Here is an 18,790-nt window from a genome sequence, read left to right as displayed (position 1 = left end):
GCTCAGGTAATGACTCAGGGTTGTGGGACCGAGCCCCACATTGGGCTCTATACTGGGCATGGAGCCTGCTTAAGATTCTCTCTTTCCCTCTGTCCCACCCCACTTGGGTGTGCGCACTCTCTCAAAAAAATAAAATAAAAAGAAATAAGATAAGATAAAATTAAATTAAATTAAATTAAAAAGGACAGAACAAATTTGTTTTAAATATATGAAGACCATATACTCTACGAATGAATTTACACAATCTCTAATCAGATACTAGCTACAATAATTTTCCTACAGTTTCTTTAATTTACCTTTTGGTATAATGGGAGTTGGGTAGGTGGGGGTGGGTCAAGATGAAAAAAGAATTTACCTTATCTTTATGGGTTAACTGCTGACTTATAACATCCTCACAGATGCTAGAAGAAGGAACCAAGTTATGTAGTTGATAAAACAGTTCCACACTTTTCTGATGGTGCTGAGGTGTCCTATCTCCCAGCTGATCCCACAATGTTAAAGCTACATGCTACAGAAAAAGATTGTCAAAGTGACAGTGTTACCAAACCACACATTGAAACTTATTTAATAAGCATTTCCTGTTAGGTACAAACAAGCCTCTGAATGCCATTGAAGGTCTTCAATGTTCCTTATGCTACAAGGATAAGACTTAAAAGTATAGCTTTCCATGTGCTCACTTTTTGGGCATCGAGGTCGTTAGAACCTCTTATGATAGACCTTTAATGATTATTTTTATTCTTTTAAGATCCCTCCCTAATGATACTTATTTTAAACATCAAACATGGAAGAATTTTCTGCAGGGCCCAGAGAAGACCCCACTTCACTATTTTAGTGACACTTAGTAAAGTGCTGCTAGAATACATTATCCTTAAGAGAATACAAATCTCACATTGAATACAATATTTATGGTTATATGTTACAAAGTAAAATATAATTTACAGTTCAAATATCCAAATTACTTAAGCTTATATAAAATAGGTTGTATGTATTTTAGAGCTACACGTGTTAACAAAGCACTTGATGATCTATGACAGCATTAATAAAAACATAACCATTTTCAGGGTTTACTGTCATACCGTTCTTACAGAAACCAACTTTAGCAGAAAGAACTATCTGGTGGGGCACAATGACTTGAATTGAGATAAAATTAAAGCAATTTTTTTTTTTTTATATATAAAGCATCTACCTGCCTCAGATGTAATACAATCCAATATACTTAATGTTCTTTCTATGTAGAGGGTATCATCTATACTGCTGTGATAAAAATCAAAAACTGTACATTTTTTTTTTCTCTGAATGGCATCATATACCACAGATGATAATCAAACAATACAGAGTCAGAAAAATTTTTCCTGGGAGTTTTGGAGAGCTGAGATTATACTCTACGAAAAGCAAAAGTGTCATAAGCACGTCATGTTGAAATAAGTTTTATTGTATAAATGGACTTAACCTCTTTTTTAGCTGAAATTACTCCTTCTGTGGCTTTGGAGCCTTAATACTTGCCTTCCCTAACCTCATCCTCATCTCCTCTCATCCTTTTTCCCTCTAGCAAAACTGGGGACAAGATTGGCAAAGCAGTACAGATGAAGTGTGGTATCTTTTTCTAGACATTATAATATTAACAGGTATTCAACGAAGCCTGATTATCATCTTTCAGATCTCTGCTAAGCAATCTAAGTCAAGTACCACCTTAGTCATGCATGTATTCCTCAGAATTTACCTTGAAAAATTCAGTCTTCTCAGCAATGTATCTCAGATTGCCTGGAGTGAGGGGAGGTCTAATAACTACCGCCACTCTTCCCTGGTTTGGACTTAAGGGCTGTGCAGGCTCCACACTGTTGATGTTCTCCCCAGTGACCATGGCCACAGACTGAGTCAGTCCCACCAGGTCCATGACTAATGAAATAGCAACACTCTGCACACTGAAATCGCTTGCTTGGCTGCAAGCGTTCATCAGGGTCTGGAGCCACAGCGGAGGCTGCACGTGCTCCCAGTCTGAAACAAAAGATGGAAGATGGAGTTCATCACACTAAACCTTTCACACATACACCAACGTCCAGGTACACTCCAAAACAAAGCACCTCTTCTCAACACCTTTAGGCCTTGATCTGTTAGTAAAACCAAGGTTTCTCACCTAGACTGGAGCTTTAAGAAAATAAAGCAGCAACAAGAATCCCATAAACTTTTTTAGTATGTAATTTTCTTATGCCACATAATACAATGTATTCCCTTGTCCTAAAAAACAGTATATTAATCAACAGATATTAGTACTCACTCACTGCACTCTGTGTGCATATATAAAAATTTAAATAATGGTAAACACTTACGATATTAGTCTTAATAAAGGAAACCAATGGATCTAAATGATATGTTACTTTTCTCCAGAGAAAGAAGTTAATTTCCTTCTTACCTTCAACTCACTTGTAAGTACACTGTGAAAGACATCAAAATCACAAAATTTTCCAATATGCCAACATGTATTATCTCCCCATAAAGACAATATTTCATTAAAAATACTAGGGGTGCCTAAAAAAATTAGGGGTGGTACAGTCAAGTCAAGCATCTGAATTCAGCTTAGGTCATGATCTCAGAGTTCGTGAGTTCAAGCCCTGCATTGGGCACTGCACCTATCATGCAGAGCCTGCCTGAGATTCTCTCTCTCTCTCTGTCCCTCCCCTACTTTTGCGCTCTCTCAAAATAATAAATAATTTTTAAAAATCTACAAATTAAAGTAACACTTTAAAAAATTAACTGGCCAAAAAAAATCTTAGTTTTAATTCTGAGTGCTTTAAAAAAAAAAAGTAAATAAAAAGCATGCTATAAAAAAGATTCAAATATAAATAAAACCAAGATGACCTTACCAGTCTCAGACTTCTCAGAATGTAGGTCTGAAGTATGGTTCCCCTCAGCAATGTAAACTGGGAAACTGGAGCACTCCAGGAAGAGCTGGCAGGCAGAAAGGAAGGCGGAAAGGTATTCTTTTGAAGTTTTCTGTTTACTTATGTTTCTCTCCTTTACATCTCCATGGGAATCCCTATCCCATTTTGAAGTCTCTTCTTGCTCTCTACTGAGATCCCCTGAATGCTCTGTAGCCAAAGCCTGAGAAAAAGAGTTGCCCTGAATGATGTAGAGGTTGATAAGTCTAGTGAGAAACTGCTGGACATACTCCAAGCAACATTGCATTGCAGTTTTTTGGGCTGTCTTCCCACTTCGGGGTGCTGTCCCCTGGGTGACTATGGAAGGGGCCTGGATGATGGTTTCTTCAGATCCTACGGTGGAGGCCGTTTCGGTCTCAGAGGATGTGCTACCGATGGGAATGGCAGCTGTCCCCTGCCCCTCACTCAGGTCTCTGTCGATATCATCACTTCGGTCTGCTTGATACTGTATAAACTCAGTAAATCCACTCTCTGATGATCGACTGCTTGGTGGGTTTTCTCCATCTTCAAATACTTCAGTAGGATTTTCAAGAGACACTGATGATACCTGGTAGTGATTAAAAACAGCAAAGGCTAAGTGATTAAATGCATATATTAGAAATCAAAAATTAGAAATGGCCACATTGAGAGAAGTCAGTTTAGATTACATGATTCAAAACTTAATCTACACGTTCAGCTGAATCTTAGAGCAGTTTCTACAACTGATTCATATTTCTATGATAATCAATAGGGAATACTGGTACAGTTCTAATGAATATATTAAAATAAACTCAGGGCACCAGGGTGGCTCAGTCAGTTAAGCATCTGACTTCAGCTGAGGTCACTATCTCATGGTTCATGAGTTTGGGCCCCTCATCTGTGCTGACAGTGCAGAGCCTGCTTCAGATCCTCTGTCTCCCTCTCTCTCTGACCCTCCCCAGCTTGTGCTCTCTCAAAAACAAAATTAAAACATTAAAAATAAACTCATTCATTAAGAATTATTTGCTGTATGCAAAGATTTGGTTTTTGAAGGCAAAATATGCATATAGCACAAATCTCTAACATCTATATCCCTATTTTCAAACAACTGACAATTTATTCAATCTGCTTCACGAAATCACTTTCCTAATGTCTAAATGAGGCAAGGAATGAGACATTTTAAAAACTAGAAATAAATTCGAATAGGTCATCTGTTCAATAATCATGAATGTGAAATTTCTATGTGAAATGTGTAAAATGCTATTTAAATGGTTACCATTAATCTTACATTCTTTTAACAGTTACTGAACCTATGTTACATGGCAGACACTGTATTGTATACCAGGAACAAAAAGATAGTTTGTAATCTAAGGGAAAAGACAGTAAGTTATAATATAAACAAAAATGGACCAGGTACTGGAATAGAGCTGGAATGAATTAATCGTCCCCTTCCTACAAAGACTGGATAAGTACAATCATCAAACATATTTTTGGGTTTAGTTTAAGGAAACAAAAGTTGTACATATCATGAATTGCTTGGGGACTTTGCCAGAGCATAATGTGAACTTGAATGAGATTACTTTTTAGTGACTAAAAAGGGATATTATTGAAGATTACAGAAGATACAAACTAATTGTTCTGCTGCTACAAAACTGGGCCTCACCCACTGTTCCTTGCTTCAGTAAATGACATCACCATTCATCAAATCAGAAGACGGAAATCTAGGGGTGATCCCTGGGATCTTCTCCATCTTTCCTTGGCACTTCCCCTACATCCACTTCAGAATAGTGGTTAAGAGTACTGGCCATGAGTCAACTAAGGTTCAGCCACTTACTAGCTTGGCAAGTTATTTAACCTCTCTAAAACCTCAGTTTCCTGATAAGTATAATGGAGATAACAATAGTTCCTACATTTTACAGTTGCTATGAGAATTAAGTAAAACAGTATATCTAAAGCATGTGGTTTAATACCTGCCAGTTTGATTTTTTTTTAACGTTTATTTATTTTTGAGACAGAGAGAGACAGAGCATGAACGGGGGAGGGTCAGAGAGAGGGAGACACAGAATCTGAAACAGGCTCCAGGCTCTGAGCTGTCAGCACAGAGCCCGATGCGGGGCTCGAACTCACGGACTACGAGATCATGACCTGAGCCAAAGTTGGCCGCTCAACCGACTGAGCCACCCAGTCGCCCCTAGTACCTGCCAGTTTGTAAATAAACATTCAAAAAATGTTTGTGATCACTTATTACCCTTATCAAACTATTACTAGGTCTGATTTTTTTTTTTTTAATTTATTTTGAGAGAGAGAGAAAGAGAGCGCACATGCACACAAGTGAGCAGGGAGGGGCGGAGAAAGAATCTTAAGCAGTCTCCAAGCCTAGTGAGGAGCCTGATGTGGGGCTTGATCTCACGAACTGTGAGACCATGACCTGAGCTGAAATCAAGAGTAGGATGCTTAACTGCTTAACCAACTGAGCCACCCAGGCACCCTGAATTTTTCTCTTAAATGTCTGGCTAATCCATCCATTCCTGTGTGTTCACTCCCGCATCTTGTCAGCACATTACCACCACCTCTCACCTGCACTACTGCAGGTCTCCCCACATCCACTTTGTTTCTGAGATCCATGCTCCATACTGCAAAGTAATTTATCTCTTATAGAAGTCTTATTATGTTGCTTGCTTCTACCCTTCAGTGTCTTCCCACTGCTCCTAAGATAAAGAATAAAAGCCCCGCTAGAGTGAAAAGGCTCTGCATTACCTGGTCCCTGCCTACCTGAAGACTTATCTCTCCCTCACTGTGTGCACAGTGTTCCTTTCTGCCCAAGAGCCTTGGGGAATATTTCTTCCTCTCCCAAGCGCTCTCTCCTTTCTACCTCATTCCACCCCAGTTTCTCTAGGGCTTTACGCAAACAACCCTTCCTCAAGAAAGCCTTTTAGGCCCACAGTCTAGGTCACATCACTGCATTTTCCACATTCCTACCACTCTATATTCTCCTTCATTTATTTATCATGACTGTAATTAAGTGTGCAATTATTTGTTTAATATGTGTCTCCCAACTAGCAAAAACGGGTCAGGAAGGCAGGGACTGTGCCAACTTCACCACTGGATCACTGGCTATGCAGAGTGCATGCTGGATAAAGAGAGGCTGTTTTCTCTATTTCAAAGCTAAGAATACTGAGGGCTCAGGGATGTTAAAAACAAAACTTGCCCAAGGTTATACAGCAAATAAGGTTAAAAGTTGTTAGGAAAGCTTAGCTTAGGTGATTCTAAACTTCATGATATTTTTTTCATAGCCTATCACTATTATGAGAACTTTTCATATTATAATGACAAAGTTTACAGGCAGGTATCTGAACTGAACTGTCAACCTTTAACAACCATCTAAAACCTTGTACTAATACATTTTTAAAAAGAAGTCCTATTTAAATGATAAAATTGTCATTAGCTTATTGCTATTTCTGTATTGATCTTTTTCACATAAGGATCGTAAAACAACGGACATTTATTAATAGAATTTAAGCTACAAATTCAGTTAAACTTATATACATTTATAATATTTAGTTGCATGGTCTATATCATATAACTATGTTTTAGATTATTTTATAGTAAAATGTCTTTCTGAAGAGAGAAAGACATGCCATATTTTGGACATAGGGGTATAGAGATCCAATACTTACAAAAGTGTACTAAGTGCACGGAGACAAAAATAGATTCATTTTTAATGAATTATTGTTTCACTTACACTTTAAATAAAAAGAAATAAAGAAAATACCCTCAGCTTTCAAATATGATAAATTTTAGACACTTCAGTGAAGATAATAACCATTGTGCTTCCGTAAAAAATAGGAAAGAACATATATGGCCCAAGAATATAGAAGACAACCAAAGAGAGAGGGAAAAGCATACTCCCAGGTTAACATACCATTACGTTAAAAAAAAAAAAAAAAAGTACGAGCCCTGGGTGAGCTCTGCTTCTCTTTCCCCCTCTGTGCCCCTTGCTCACTTGTGCCCTCTCTCTCTCTCTCAAAACAAAACAAAAACAAAAACAAAAGTATATTATTTGTCCTTTATTTAATATGAATGGATATTCCTATTTACCTTAACCTGTAACCATCAATAAGTGCCTCCACTTGTTTTCGACATAGTTAATATTCACATATTTGAATATGCTATCAAGAGAATGCTAAGGTCCTCCTTTACTTGAATGAATTTCACTCAACAACAACAAAAAAGCAATTAGTAACTATTTTAGTTTAATTTCGAAGATCCTAGAAGTATATATTAAAGAAAACTAGCAGAACAAAATGAATTTTCCTACAACAGAATCAATATATATCACATATAAATAACAAGCAGATAGGAAGGAAAGTTAAGAGATTGGTTTTAGTTTATGCCTGATAATCCTGGGATATATTTAAATTGATCACGGGCCAGTCACATTCATTTCATACATGAAGAGCAAAATATTTAAAAAGTCCAACAAAAACGTTTTAGGGTTAATACTTGATGGGAAAGGTTGTATTAGACTATCCTGATGATAAAACATTTTGCCTGGCTGGGGGCGGGGGAAGCAACTAGAAAAAAAAAGTAAGGGCAACAATACAAACCCAGGATTTAGGTAATGAACTCAAAATACTAGAAAATTTTAAATTCTTGTTTTAACATAGTACCACAATGGCTAAATTCAATGGAATTATATAGGTGTTTTTTTCCATAAGTGTATCACAGGTATTTTAAGTATGCTACTTGGCCAGACATTAAAATTACTGTAATTTTATTCAACATCATAAAGCATTAAAAATCTGGAAGACTGAGGAGAGTAAAAAAGATTCTGGATTTCAAGAAGAGCACATCAAATTAGTGTATATATGAAAAGGACCACTAAAGTTTAGATTATAAACCTGCTGTCCAGTATGGTAGCTATAGCTACTAGTCACATGTGGCTACTGAGCTCTTGTATTATGGCTGATCTGAACAGATGAACTAAATTTTTTCAATTAAAAGTTAATACCTAATTTAGTTATGATAAAACTTTTAAATATGTTTAGGACAATTTGGATATGTAAATCTAATTTTTCAAATATAAACTTTATAAAAAATATACATCAAGTATTTCTGATAAAAATTTTAATTTTCAATGCTGTTAAGTATAAAATACACACTGGAATTTTGAAGACTTAGTACAAAAAAGAATGTAAAATATCTCACCCTTTAAATATTACATCAATTTTGTGTTGGTTATAGGGTTAAAATGATTATTAGCTATATTGGGCTAAATAAAATATAATTAAAATATTTTCACCTGTTTCTATTTTTTAATGTGGCTACTGGGAAATTAAAAATTACATATGCTACTTGCATTATACTTCCAGTGGAGAGCTGATAAAGACCGTTAAAATTGCCAAAAGCCTACAAGACTGTCTACTGCCACAACATTTAGGTCTAGAAAATATTCACTAATATTTAAAAAAAAATTTTTTTTTAATTTTATTTGAGAGACAGAGAGTGCAGAGGAGGGGCAGAGAGAGGGGGAGAGAGAGAATACCAGGCTGGTTCCGTGTTGTTAGCACAGAGTCCGATGTAGGGCTCAAAGTCACAAATGATGTGATCATGATCTGAGCCGAAACCAAGCGTTGGGCGCTTAACAGACTGAGCCACCCTGGTGCCCCATCGTTCGCTAATATTTAAATGAGTATGTATAAACTATTCTGCTCTGAAGAAACGTAATTGGTCTAGTAACAAAAATAAGAGCAAACACTACCTTTTTGTCTTCCCATTCTTTGACTGAGTTGTTCTGCCCACTTGAAAACTGCAACACACCTCCAGTGCTGGCAGACAAGAGTGGAGGTTGCACCTTGCTAAGGATCTTTGAGCAGAGCCTGAGTGAATCTGTGAGTTCAGACAAGTGTAATGTCTGGAGATGGCTTGTCAGGGCAGAAATCATCCTGAGGAGCAACTGGGGCAAGTGTTCAGTCTGGATTTCAATATAAGTCTCCTGAAGATGAAAGCAAAATGACAAAAATTTATATAATGTATAACCCTATTTATTTTTAATCTATACAACACAAATAATTTTACTCATCTGTAATATTATATAGGTATCATGCACTTAATTAATATGGTATGGTCATTTTATTACCGATTTACAAAATTTCTATTCCCAAATTCTCAATTTATGTACCTCAAGGTATATATTATAAAATAATCCCAGTTTTATCTAATTTACCAAAATAATAATACAAAAAATGTGAATGCAACCAGTTAAAGACAAAATAGGCTGAATGTCATACCTGACACAACACCCTCATACTTCTAGTAGGCTTCAAAATGAGAAAGCAAAGATTTGAGGAGAGAAAAGGAGAAAAGGTTTCCAACAGTCTTCAGTGAGCACAAATGCAGTATTAGACCACTATACACTAAACATCTAAGACTACAATAACAAGCAATTATGACGTATATTCCACACATCACATAAAACTTATATATGTATTATATATGTCTGAGGAAAAACATTTGGAAAAGTTTAAGAAAAAAAAAAGCTATGCCAAAAGGAAAAGTAATCAATTTAACTTTAAAGATGAAATTTATTTAAGGATGAGGTCTCCAACATGAAAATATCTGAACTATGTTATTACATTCCTCAATACTTTTTTTTACCAAGGTCGTCTTACCAAAGAAACTATATCCAACAAAAAATCCACCAGTAAGCAGAAATTGGTCAGCTGTAACTCAGATGACTCACTACTATCTCCAGGCCCAATCTGAAGTCTGGCATGCAGTGTCCTCCTAAAAGGACAAAATTCACTTTATCAAGTATACTATTAGGTGATATGAATATTCATATCATACATACCTCACTTTCTTTTTTAATGAGAGTCAACACTGGGGCATACACACAGTGATGTTCCTGTGAACATTCCTTTCCCACAGGACACTACTGTACCTCTAAGTGAAAATTTTCCAAAGCAAGATTCCTCGGCTTACACTCTCCCTGGAACTCCCATCCTGCACTTCCAAGTGTTCTGGGTGGATCTTTTTTGGACTTCCCACTGCTCCTTCTACACATAATATCTCCTAGTTAAAGTGGATTATTTGTGATTTGATTTATAACCTCAGGGTCTCTTTATACCAACTTTTACTCCTGATGTGCCGTCCTCCCTCAACCCCAGTCTCCCAAATCCAGAATGCATCTATCCTTCAAGGTTTGAGATCAAATGTTACCTCCTCTAGGAAGCCTCTTCTGATCTAAGTTGTAAAGATCATTCCTCCAACATTCACTTTAAATATTAGTTCTATACGATCATACATTGCCCTACACTCTAAAGACAAAGAATATGACAGAGTCCCTAACCAGCAAGAAATATAAGCATACAGACAAGTAAGTGTAACAGTGTAGGATGAACTGATTCTGATGGGAGATTTGAAGGAGTCATGGAAGGCTTCAGAAAGGTGGGGTCACCTCTCTATAGGAACTCCCAGATGGGCTAGGGAGAAGAATATTTTCAAAGAAATAGCACAAGTGAAGGCTCAGCAGCATGACTAAAGGCTCAGTCAATATGTGTTCAGGGAATAGTACAGATGGGTAAAGAAGGGTGGATGAGTGTGAATGAAGGTGGAAACTCAGGTCATGGCTATGTAGCAAAAACACGTTCGTAATTCCTCAACACCCTACCACACTGTAATCTATGAAGGTATCTGTAACTTTAATACTAGAAATAATATGTTCGTGTTTTACTTGTTCCCGCTAGAAGGTCTTTGAAGACAGGGACTGTCTATATACCTAGGTGCTCATTATCTATTGAATAAGTAAGCAAACAATTTTCTAAATCATTAAAGGGATTAATGTTTTATATTTTTAAGACTTCTAAATCTGAGATCATATACCCTTACTTTTTAAAAAAATTTTAATTTTCTTTTTATATTTTTAAAAATTTACATCCAAATTAGTTAGCATATAGTGAAACAATGATTTCAGGAGTAGATTCCTTAATGCCCCTTACCCATTTAGCCCATCCCCCCTCCCACAACCCCTCTAGTAACCCTCAGTTTGTTCTCCATATTTATGAGTCTTTTCTGTTTTGTCCCCTTCTGTTTTTGTATTATTTTTGTTTCCCTTCCCTTATTTTCATCTGTTTTGTCTCTTAAAGTCCTCATATGAGTGAAGTCATAGGATTTTTGTTTTTCTCTGACTGACTAATTTCACTTAGCATAATACCCTCCAGTTCCATCCACGTCATTGCAAATGACAAGATTTCATTCTTTTTGATTGCTGAGGAATACTCCATTGTATATATATACCACATCTTCTTTATCCATTCATCCATCGATGGACATTTGGGCTCTTTCCATACTTTGGCTATTGTTGATAGTGCTGCTGTAAACATAGGGGTGCATGTGTCCCTTCGAAACAGCACACCTGTACCTGTGGATAAATGCCTAGTAGTGCAATTGCCAGGTTGTAGGGTAGTTCTGTTTTTAGTTTTTTGAGGAACCTCCATACTGTTTTCCAGAGTGGCTGCACCAGCTTGCATTGCCACCAACAGTGCAAAAGAGATCCTCTTTCACTGCATCCTCACCAACATCTGTGGCCTGAGTTGTTAATATTAGCCATTCTTTTTTTTAAATTTTTTTTTTAACGTTTATTTATTTTTGAGACAGAGAGAGACAGAGCATGAACAGGGGAGGGTCAGAGAGAGGGAGACACAGAATCTGAAACAGGCTCCAGGCTCTGAGCGGTCAGCACAGAGCTCGACGCGGGGCTCAAACTCACGGACTACGAGATCATGACCTGAGCCGAAGTCGGACGCTCAACCGACCGAGCCACCCAGGCGCCCCAATATTAGCCATTCTGACAGGTGTAAGGTGGTATCTCATGGTGGTTTTGATTTGTATTTCCCTGATGATGAGTGATGTTGAGTGATGTTGAGAATTTTTTCATTTTTCACGTGTCCTTGGAGAAGTGTCTATTCATGTCTTTTGCCTATTTCTTCAGTGGATTATTTGTTTTTTGGGTGTTGAGTCTGGTAAGTTCTTTATAGGTTTTGGATACTAACCCTTTATCTGATACGTCATTTGCAAATATCTTCTCCCATTCTGTTAAATTTTTTTTAAACATTTATTTATTTTTGAGAGACAGAGAAAAAACAGAGTGTGAGCCAGGGAGGGGCAGAGAGAGAGGAAGACACAGAATCCAAAGCAGGCTCCAGGCTCTCAGCTGTCAGCACAGAAGCTGATGCAGGGTTCAAACTCATGAACTGCGAGATCATGACCTGAGCTGAAGTTAGACGCTCAACCAACTGAGCCACCCAGGCGCCCTGCTTACTTTCTGACTATATGCTCCCAAGGCTTGAGGGGTTTATCCGGTTCTGAGAGGATCTGGTGTAGAATACAGAGATTCTACTCAGGTTCACCAGTATTTTAAGGTTTTCAATCTTTATGTCGTAAGAGGTAGAGGGTTTTTATCACTCACCAGTGACAATATGGGCTGGTTCTATGATTTTAAAAAAAACACAAGAATGGCCAAGGAAGTTTTTGTTATTAAAAATGGGAACCATTTTGGTGAAGTGTGCTGAATCAGAAGCCACAAATTTGGTATTTTCTCTACAACAAAGAAAAATTGGATTACTATAGATTGAAGAGGGAAAATCTTTCATCTATGCTGGTGACTAAATAACTCGTTTTCTGAACTCCTTTTCAATTCTAAGCTTATATGATCAGGGATTCTATATTCTAGAGTGACATGACATAGTCAGATTATGGCTACTAAATAATTAATAGTTGTCAGAAGTAGTAAAATATATAAAAGAATATTCTTTTCATTAGACTCAGGAAGTTAAAAAAAAGTTTGGCTTTGGATGCTATTAAAATAAAACGAATGAAACAGTTTTACATACCTACAACATTCTTCAAACCAACGTGCAACGTAATCCCACATATAATAAGGCTCAAAGGAATTAAAGAGAAGGTTGGCAGTTTTAATCAGCTCTGCTGTTTTCTTATTTTCCCTTAATTTACTAAAAAGGAAAAAGAAACAAACCAAAACTAAGAATTGTTAACATTTATTTTTTCAAAATTATATTTGAGTGCAAATGTTACTTACATATTCCCAGGTAGTTGCTAGAATACTTGCTAGCGAGAAAACTGCAACAAATCATTTTTATCTACTGCCACTCTATGACTTTATGTGTATTTTCCAAATTCAGGTTATCATAACTCAAATGTATGATCATGATCAGAAATCAGACTTCCATGAGAAAAAAATAGCTCTGCTTCAGCAAAAGAACACCAAGTTATTTTTGAATTTTGAATGCCTGTTAACCTGGCGTTACATTCTTTTGTTTCCCCGGCACATGTAAGCCAAGTAGTGATTTATTTTGACAGCCTTGATTTTGAAAGAATTTTGTCTGCTTTCCTGTGCTATTCAGAATTTGCTTAAGAAAGGTTAAGTTTATTTTGGTGAGTTTCAATCAAATTATTGTTCTTAGCTGAAAAACAACAAAATAATACTGTAAATTGCCATTATTACTGAAACTCCATCAGGAATAATACCTTATTTCTAGTGGGAGCCCTCTGGCCTATTAACAACCCATCTACCTACTATCTCCTGCCACCCCTCCTAATAATGAAAACAGTTGTTTTTATATATATTGTGGTACTATCAATACAGCTAGCATGTCATAGCACAAATGACTAACTGCATATTCGATGGGGCAATATAAATTATCAGGCAGAGTACAGAATGAAATCAAGTATCAGGATAGTCAATATTAACTTCTCAAATAAAGATTCCACGGATACTTAATAGAAATCAAAAACTGTGTTAAAATGTTAAAATTTTAACTGCATTAAAATATACAAAACTGTGTTCTGTGTTTTAGGAAAGCCCACGTTATATCCAAAGCTTCACCAAGGAGAGACAAATGGAACGCAGATTACGTAAAAGAAACTGTAGTCTTGTGACTTTGTCATGTTAGATGAGACTGGAAAACACGTAAGCTGCTAAAAGTAGACAAGAAATGAAAATAAGACCTTGTTGACATGAATGAATCTACCACTGACTTAGAGAAGAGGATATACTAATATTACAGGACTTGTCCCAGGCATTAAAAAAAAAAAAAAAAAAGATATATATAAAACTGAAAGAAGAAATAATGATAACTTGAAAAGAAATTGTTTAAGGAGCACTTGGTGCCCTTTGATTCGTTTAACTCTACATTTAAGTCTTTTTCTGAATTATGATTTGGTCTCCTGAGAGTGTCGAGTAACCAAGAGGCACAACCCCATGCAAACCACCAGGCCTAGTTCGCAAGAAGGTACAACTTCCATTATTAACTGACATGTGGCAATTAATCTCTCGTGAGTTTGAACAGTGTGAATAAATTCCCTGAAATCTGTATCTTCACGTTAACTGGTTAGAACCAACCCTGGTGCTGGTTCTACTATATAGTCAGGCTGTAAATGCCTAAAAAATCAGTGCAGTTAGTAATGAGAGTTCATATTACCAAAATATGGTAATATTTTAAATCAAATTTATCATTCAGAACACAAATTTCATATGATGAATGAGGACATCTTCATATCATGCTTAATTTTTTGGTAATCCACCTGCTTAACTGAGCATGATCCTTGCTGAAGGGTGGTTCCATTTGAAGATCCAATTCTGCTTTGCATTGGGAATATAATGTTCTAAATACTTCAATTAGGACATCTTCCAGAATTACAGGTCCTAAAATTAATATACATATTAAAGACAATAATTAATGAGCACTGACAAATCATGATTATTTACAAATTAGCCTGATCAAACGATACTTTAAAACAAGTATTTGAAAAATATTTTTCTGAATGCTAAACTGAGCTTCACATTTTGATCCGAATAAATGGTTATTTAACTATAGGTTGACATAATAAAAATTACAGAACAAAGGAAGTGTGTTTGACAGTTAACAGCAATAACCTTGGGAAGTTATTTAATGTCTTTGAGTTTTAATGTCCTCATCTAGAATGAGGATAATAATACCAGAGTTACAGGGCTGTTACAGGGGTTAAGAAAAAATATTTACAAGGTGGGTAGCATAGTTCCCAGAATATAATGAGGATTCAAGAAATACTATCTATATTACTACTATTGTTTTTTTATTTTTTTATTATTATTATTATTTTTTTTAACATTTATTTATTTTTGACAGAGAGAGACAGAGCATGAACAGGGGAGGGGCAGAGAGAGAGGGAGACACAGAATCTGAAACAGGCTCCAGGCTCTGAGCTGTCAGCACAGAGCCCGACGCGGGGCTCGAACTCACGGACTGTGAGATCATGACCTGAGCCGAAGTCGGACGCTTAACCGACCGAGCCACCCAGGCGCCCCTACTATTGTTTTTTTAAATGATACAAAAACCCACAAAGCCAAACTTTGCTACAATAGATACTCATCTCTTTAAAAAAATTTTGAAGAGCTTTATTTATTATTATACAATAGCTAAAACACATTCTCAAAGCCATTGATACAACTCAAGTTATTTTTATATTTAAAATTTTTCATTTTTATTTTAAGAGTTGGTGAGAAGACATATATATTTGCTACTTTTGGGTTTCTTTTTGTTTTGTTTTATTTTTTATATCTGAGAAGGAGAGATGGAGACAGAGACAGAGAGTGAGCAGAGGAGGGGCAGAAAGATGAAGACAGAATCTGAAGCAGGCTCCAGGCTCTGAGCTGTCAGCACAAAGCCTGACATAGGGCTCTAATTCACAAGCTGTGAGATCATGACCTGAGCTGAAGTTGGACACTTAACCAACTGAGCAACCCAGGCACCCTTACTTTTGTTTTTTCTTAATTTCTGTCTCAGGTGCCATAACTAACTTCCCAATAAATCTACTATAAAAGAAATACACAATGAAGAAAGGGAAAACACACAAAACAAAGGGGATGTAGGGAATCAAGCTGAGGGATAGAACCCAAATATTTTTGCTCAAGTCCTTGAGTTTTGTGAACTAGGACAGTCATGAGAGATCACAAATGTTTCAGTAACTTAATCAGGATTAGGAAGAGCTCAGACATTATCTTTAAAATGACTTATCTACTACATATATAGTATAGGGTAAAATATGAGAACATATGTGTTGGATGTATACATACGTATCTTCTTAATGTTCTGGAGTAAATTTTAGGTAAGAAATTGTTGAGAACCTGTATTTGAAGTCCACCTCAAAATATAGCAATTTTTCTACATAATGACTTTTATCTTATTTTTATTATGAGACAGTACAAAACAACCACATGTGATCTTATGTCCTACGACAGTATACATTACCTAGCTCAGGTTTGTCAAGTAAACTGATTAAAATACGAAAAGGTTTTAGATCCTGCATTAAAGTGCTCTCTTCTCCAAATCCATTCACTTGTAAGATGCCCACCATTGCCTTTAAAAAAGAAAAAGTACATTACTCATTTAATTAAAATGAACAGATTCAAAGACTTTTTTCTTAAGAAAAAAATTTAAATACGACCATATGTAATGGAGATTTACATCTATTGCTTTTCTGAAACTCTTTCACTGAAGTTAGCTTTTTTCCTCTGCTAAGGGGGAAAAAAAGGTTTTATTCATCCATCTTGAGAGAAAAAAAGAGTGCTTACATTTGCTCTAGAAAAAAAGTGGAAAAGTTAAAGAAAATCTAGAAAAATAAATTCATGGTTATTTGAATTTTTGCCTAAAAGAAAAAAGTGTTTCTATTTAACATCATCATCAATGCTCCAAACTATGGCACAGTATCATGACAGCATCTGCTATTATACAATTGTCTTCCCATTGGTAGTTCAAAACTATATTCTTATAACTTCACTCATTTAAAAATGCTTCAGATACCAACAAATCTCTTTGAGTTATCTTGAATATAAAGTAAAAATAATATAAAAGTATGGCTCATTTTAACTTTTCCATTACAATAGCAGTTTTACCACATTTAGATTCCTCATGCAACCCAAATTTTCCCAAGGCTTCAGAGGATACAACAGAGGTCCTAGCCCATTTTTGGAAGAGCTCCAATTCACAGGGCAGACAGGTAAGAAGCTGTAACTATGTATTAATAAAGTTATGAGAACAAATTAAGCAATCTCTGGACTGACACAGAAATGAGTCTATCTTAAGATTACTTACTCATTGTATTGTAATCATTTGCTTGTTATAATCATTCTTAGGAAGTTTGTGAGTCTTGTCTCCACCCTTCAGTGATGAATTAATTCAATTAAGGCAGGACCTTGTCTTACACTTGTTAACTCTAGTGATCAGGGAGTAACCAAAAAATAAAATGAAAGCATTCATTACCTGGACCAACAATTCTTTTGAAAAGGTAGTGAAATAGTAAGTAGCATGTTCTTCAGGATTACTGTGTCTTGTGCTTCTGGGTCCTATGATAGCACCGTTGTTATCAAAACCTCCATGTAAACAAATGGCAAAATAAATTATACTGGAATTCTCAAAACCGTTGTTCATTAAATACCAAAACACCAAATATCTCAAAAACAACACCAAACACTTACCAATTAGTAGCCCAATCAATGTCAGCAAGAGAGATCATTTTAGATAGTTTAATAAAGAGAAACCAATTCAATACATAAGCGAGTATCATAGTATTCTTCCAGCATTATCCAATATTTTCCTTTTCAATCTAACAAACAGTGAAATAACTGAAGATTCAGAAAATCCAAGATAAGTTATATTTTATCTTTTCACTCTAAGAAGTAAGGAGTAAGTAAGTATCTTTTCACTCTAAGTAAGTAAGGAGTTGTGGATGGGCCAAACACTCAAAATATGGAAAAACAAAGAACTTACTGCTTGAGTGTGAGACTGGTAAGGTACCATGTGTGGGTCAGCAGTAATAGTTCTGATTCCTTTGATGACTTCAAAGTTTTGGAAATTATGTTATTATTTTGATTATTTATTTATCCTTCTTTGTCTACATACTCACAGTATAACAGCCTCAATTTATAGGAGGAAAAAAATCTTGTCAAAGGAAACAGGAATGGGTTAAAATAGCCTCTAATGTTAAGAAGATTTTGAAATTTCTTCATATAATACACAATTAATCCTACTTACATTTTTATTGTCTATTTAAGCAAACTATTAATTTCTTCATTTATGACACACATGAAACTTGATAATACTTATGTATGGCAAATTTCCCCGTATCTTTCCCAAGCTAAGACCATACACATCAAACACCTACCAAGAAGCCATGCATAAAGTCTTCGGTTCAGGGACATATCCCTCCTCAGTACTACATGAAGAGCTGCTGACAAGATCCTGATCATATCTGGTCGAGTGGCCTGAAAAAGTTAAAGATGTAGTTGTATTTCATCACATACAAAAACACATTCTTTTTTTCCTCTTTAAAAAACATACCACCTTGCAATACGCTCAGAACTTTAGGGCTTATGAGGTAGTTTCATAGAAGACTCATCTGACTCTTCAAACACAGGAATGATTATTGCCATTTTACAGATTAGGGAACAATAAGAAAAGGTAACGCAGCTGTTTAGTTGCATACGTGAAACTATACCTCAATTATTTTAATCTCCATTTTAAAATTCGTTATCCTATCCAGAATTAGCAAGCTCTGACACAAAACAAAAAATGGAGTAAGATGGAACCGACTCAAGAAAATCATGTCTTTAGTCTTTTACATTCACAGCTGTGTCAACTGGTGGTAATTACTTTAGATGTTCATGATCTTCATCAATTTCAAGCCTTTCATTTCCTGATCTCTTAAAAATTTTTATCTTGTAGTATTTCAAACATACAGAAAAATATAAAAAACAATATAATGAATGCTTTTTGTGCCCATATCCAGCTTTAACAAATCTTTTTTTTCATGTTACTCAAGATCTTCTAAAGAGAAAA

General features: G+C 35.8%; 1 protein-coding gene across 12 annotated transcripts in view; it reads right to left on the bottom strand.

Annotated features, from left to right (window-relative positions):
- The window catches only part of DOP1A (DOP1 leucine zipper like protein A), a 112,105-nt gene that overhangs the window by 38,242 nt on the left and 55,073 nt on the right, over positions 1-18,790 (bottom strand). For 7 of the 12 annotated variants that reach the window (XR_015251363.1, XM_086707308.1, XM_025925345.2 and 4 more), the window contains 11 exons: positions 18,117-18,216; positions 17,216-17,325; positions 16,205-16,313; positions 14,499-14,619; positions 12,788-12,907; positions 9,566-9,680; positions 9,185-9,214; positions 8,656-8,889; positions 2,862-3,483; positions 1,721-1,995; positions 356-508 (listed from right to left, as the gene is read on the bottom strand). Coding sequence is in view for 11 of the 12 variants with exons in the window: in XM_086707308.1 (XP_086563434.1) it covers positions 356-508; positions 1,721-1,995; positions 2,862-3,483; positions 8,656-8,889; positions 9,185-9,214; positions 9,566-9,680; positions 12,788-12,907; positions 14,499-14,619; positions 16,205-16,313; positions 17,216-17,325; positions 18,117-18,216 (1,989 nt within the window). In the remaining variant the exon portion in view is untranslated. The remainder of the gene's footprint in view (positions 1-355; positions 509-1,720; positions 1,996-2,861; positions 3,484-8,655; positions 8,890-9,184; positions 9,215-9,565; positions 9,681-12,787; positions 12,908-14,498; positions 14,620-16,204; positions 16,314-17,215; positions 17,326-18,116; positions 18,217-18,790) is intronic. The other 5 variants (XM_086707309.1, XM_086707311.1, XM_086707317.1 and 2 more) reach the window with 2 other exon arrangements.

The sequence above is a fragment of the Puma concolor genome, chromosome B2 (genome assembly GCF_028749965.1).
Source record: "Puma concolor isolate L17-30 chromosome B2, mPumCon1.1.hap2, whole genome shotgun sequence".
Classification (NCBI taxonomy): Eukaryota; Metazoa; Chordata; class Mammalia; order Carnivora; family Felidae; genus Puma; species Puma concolor.
Note: the sequence above shows the minus strand (reverse complement) of the source record. Positions and strands in the feature narration are given on the sequence as shown.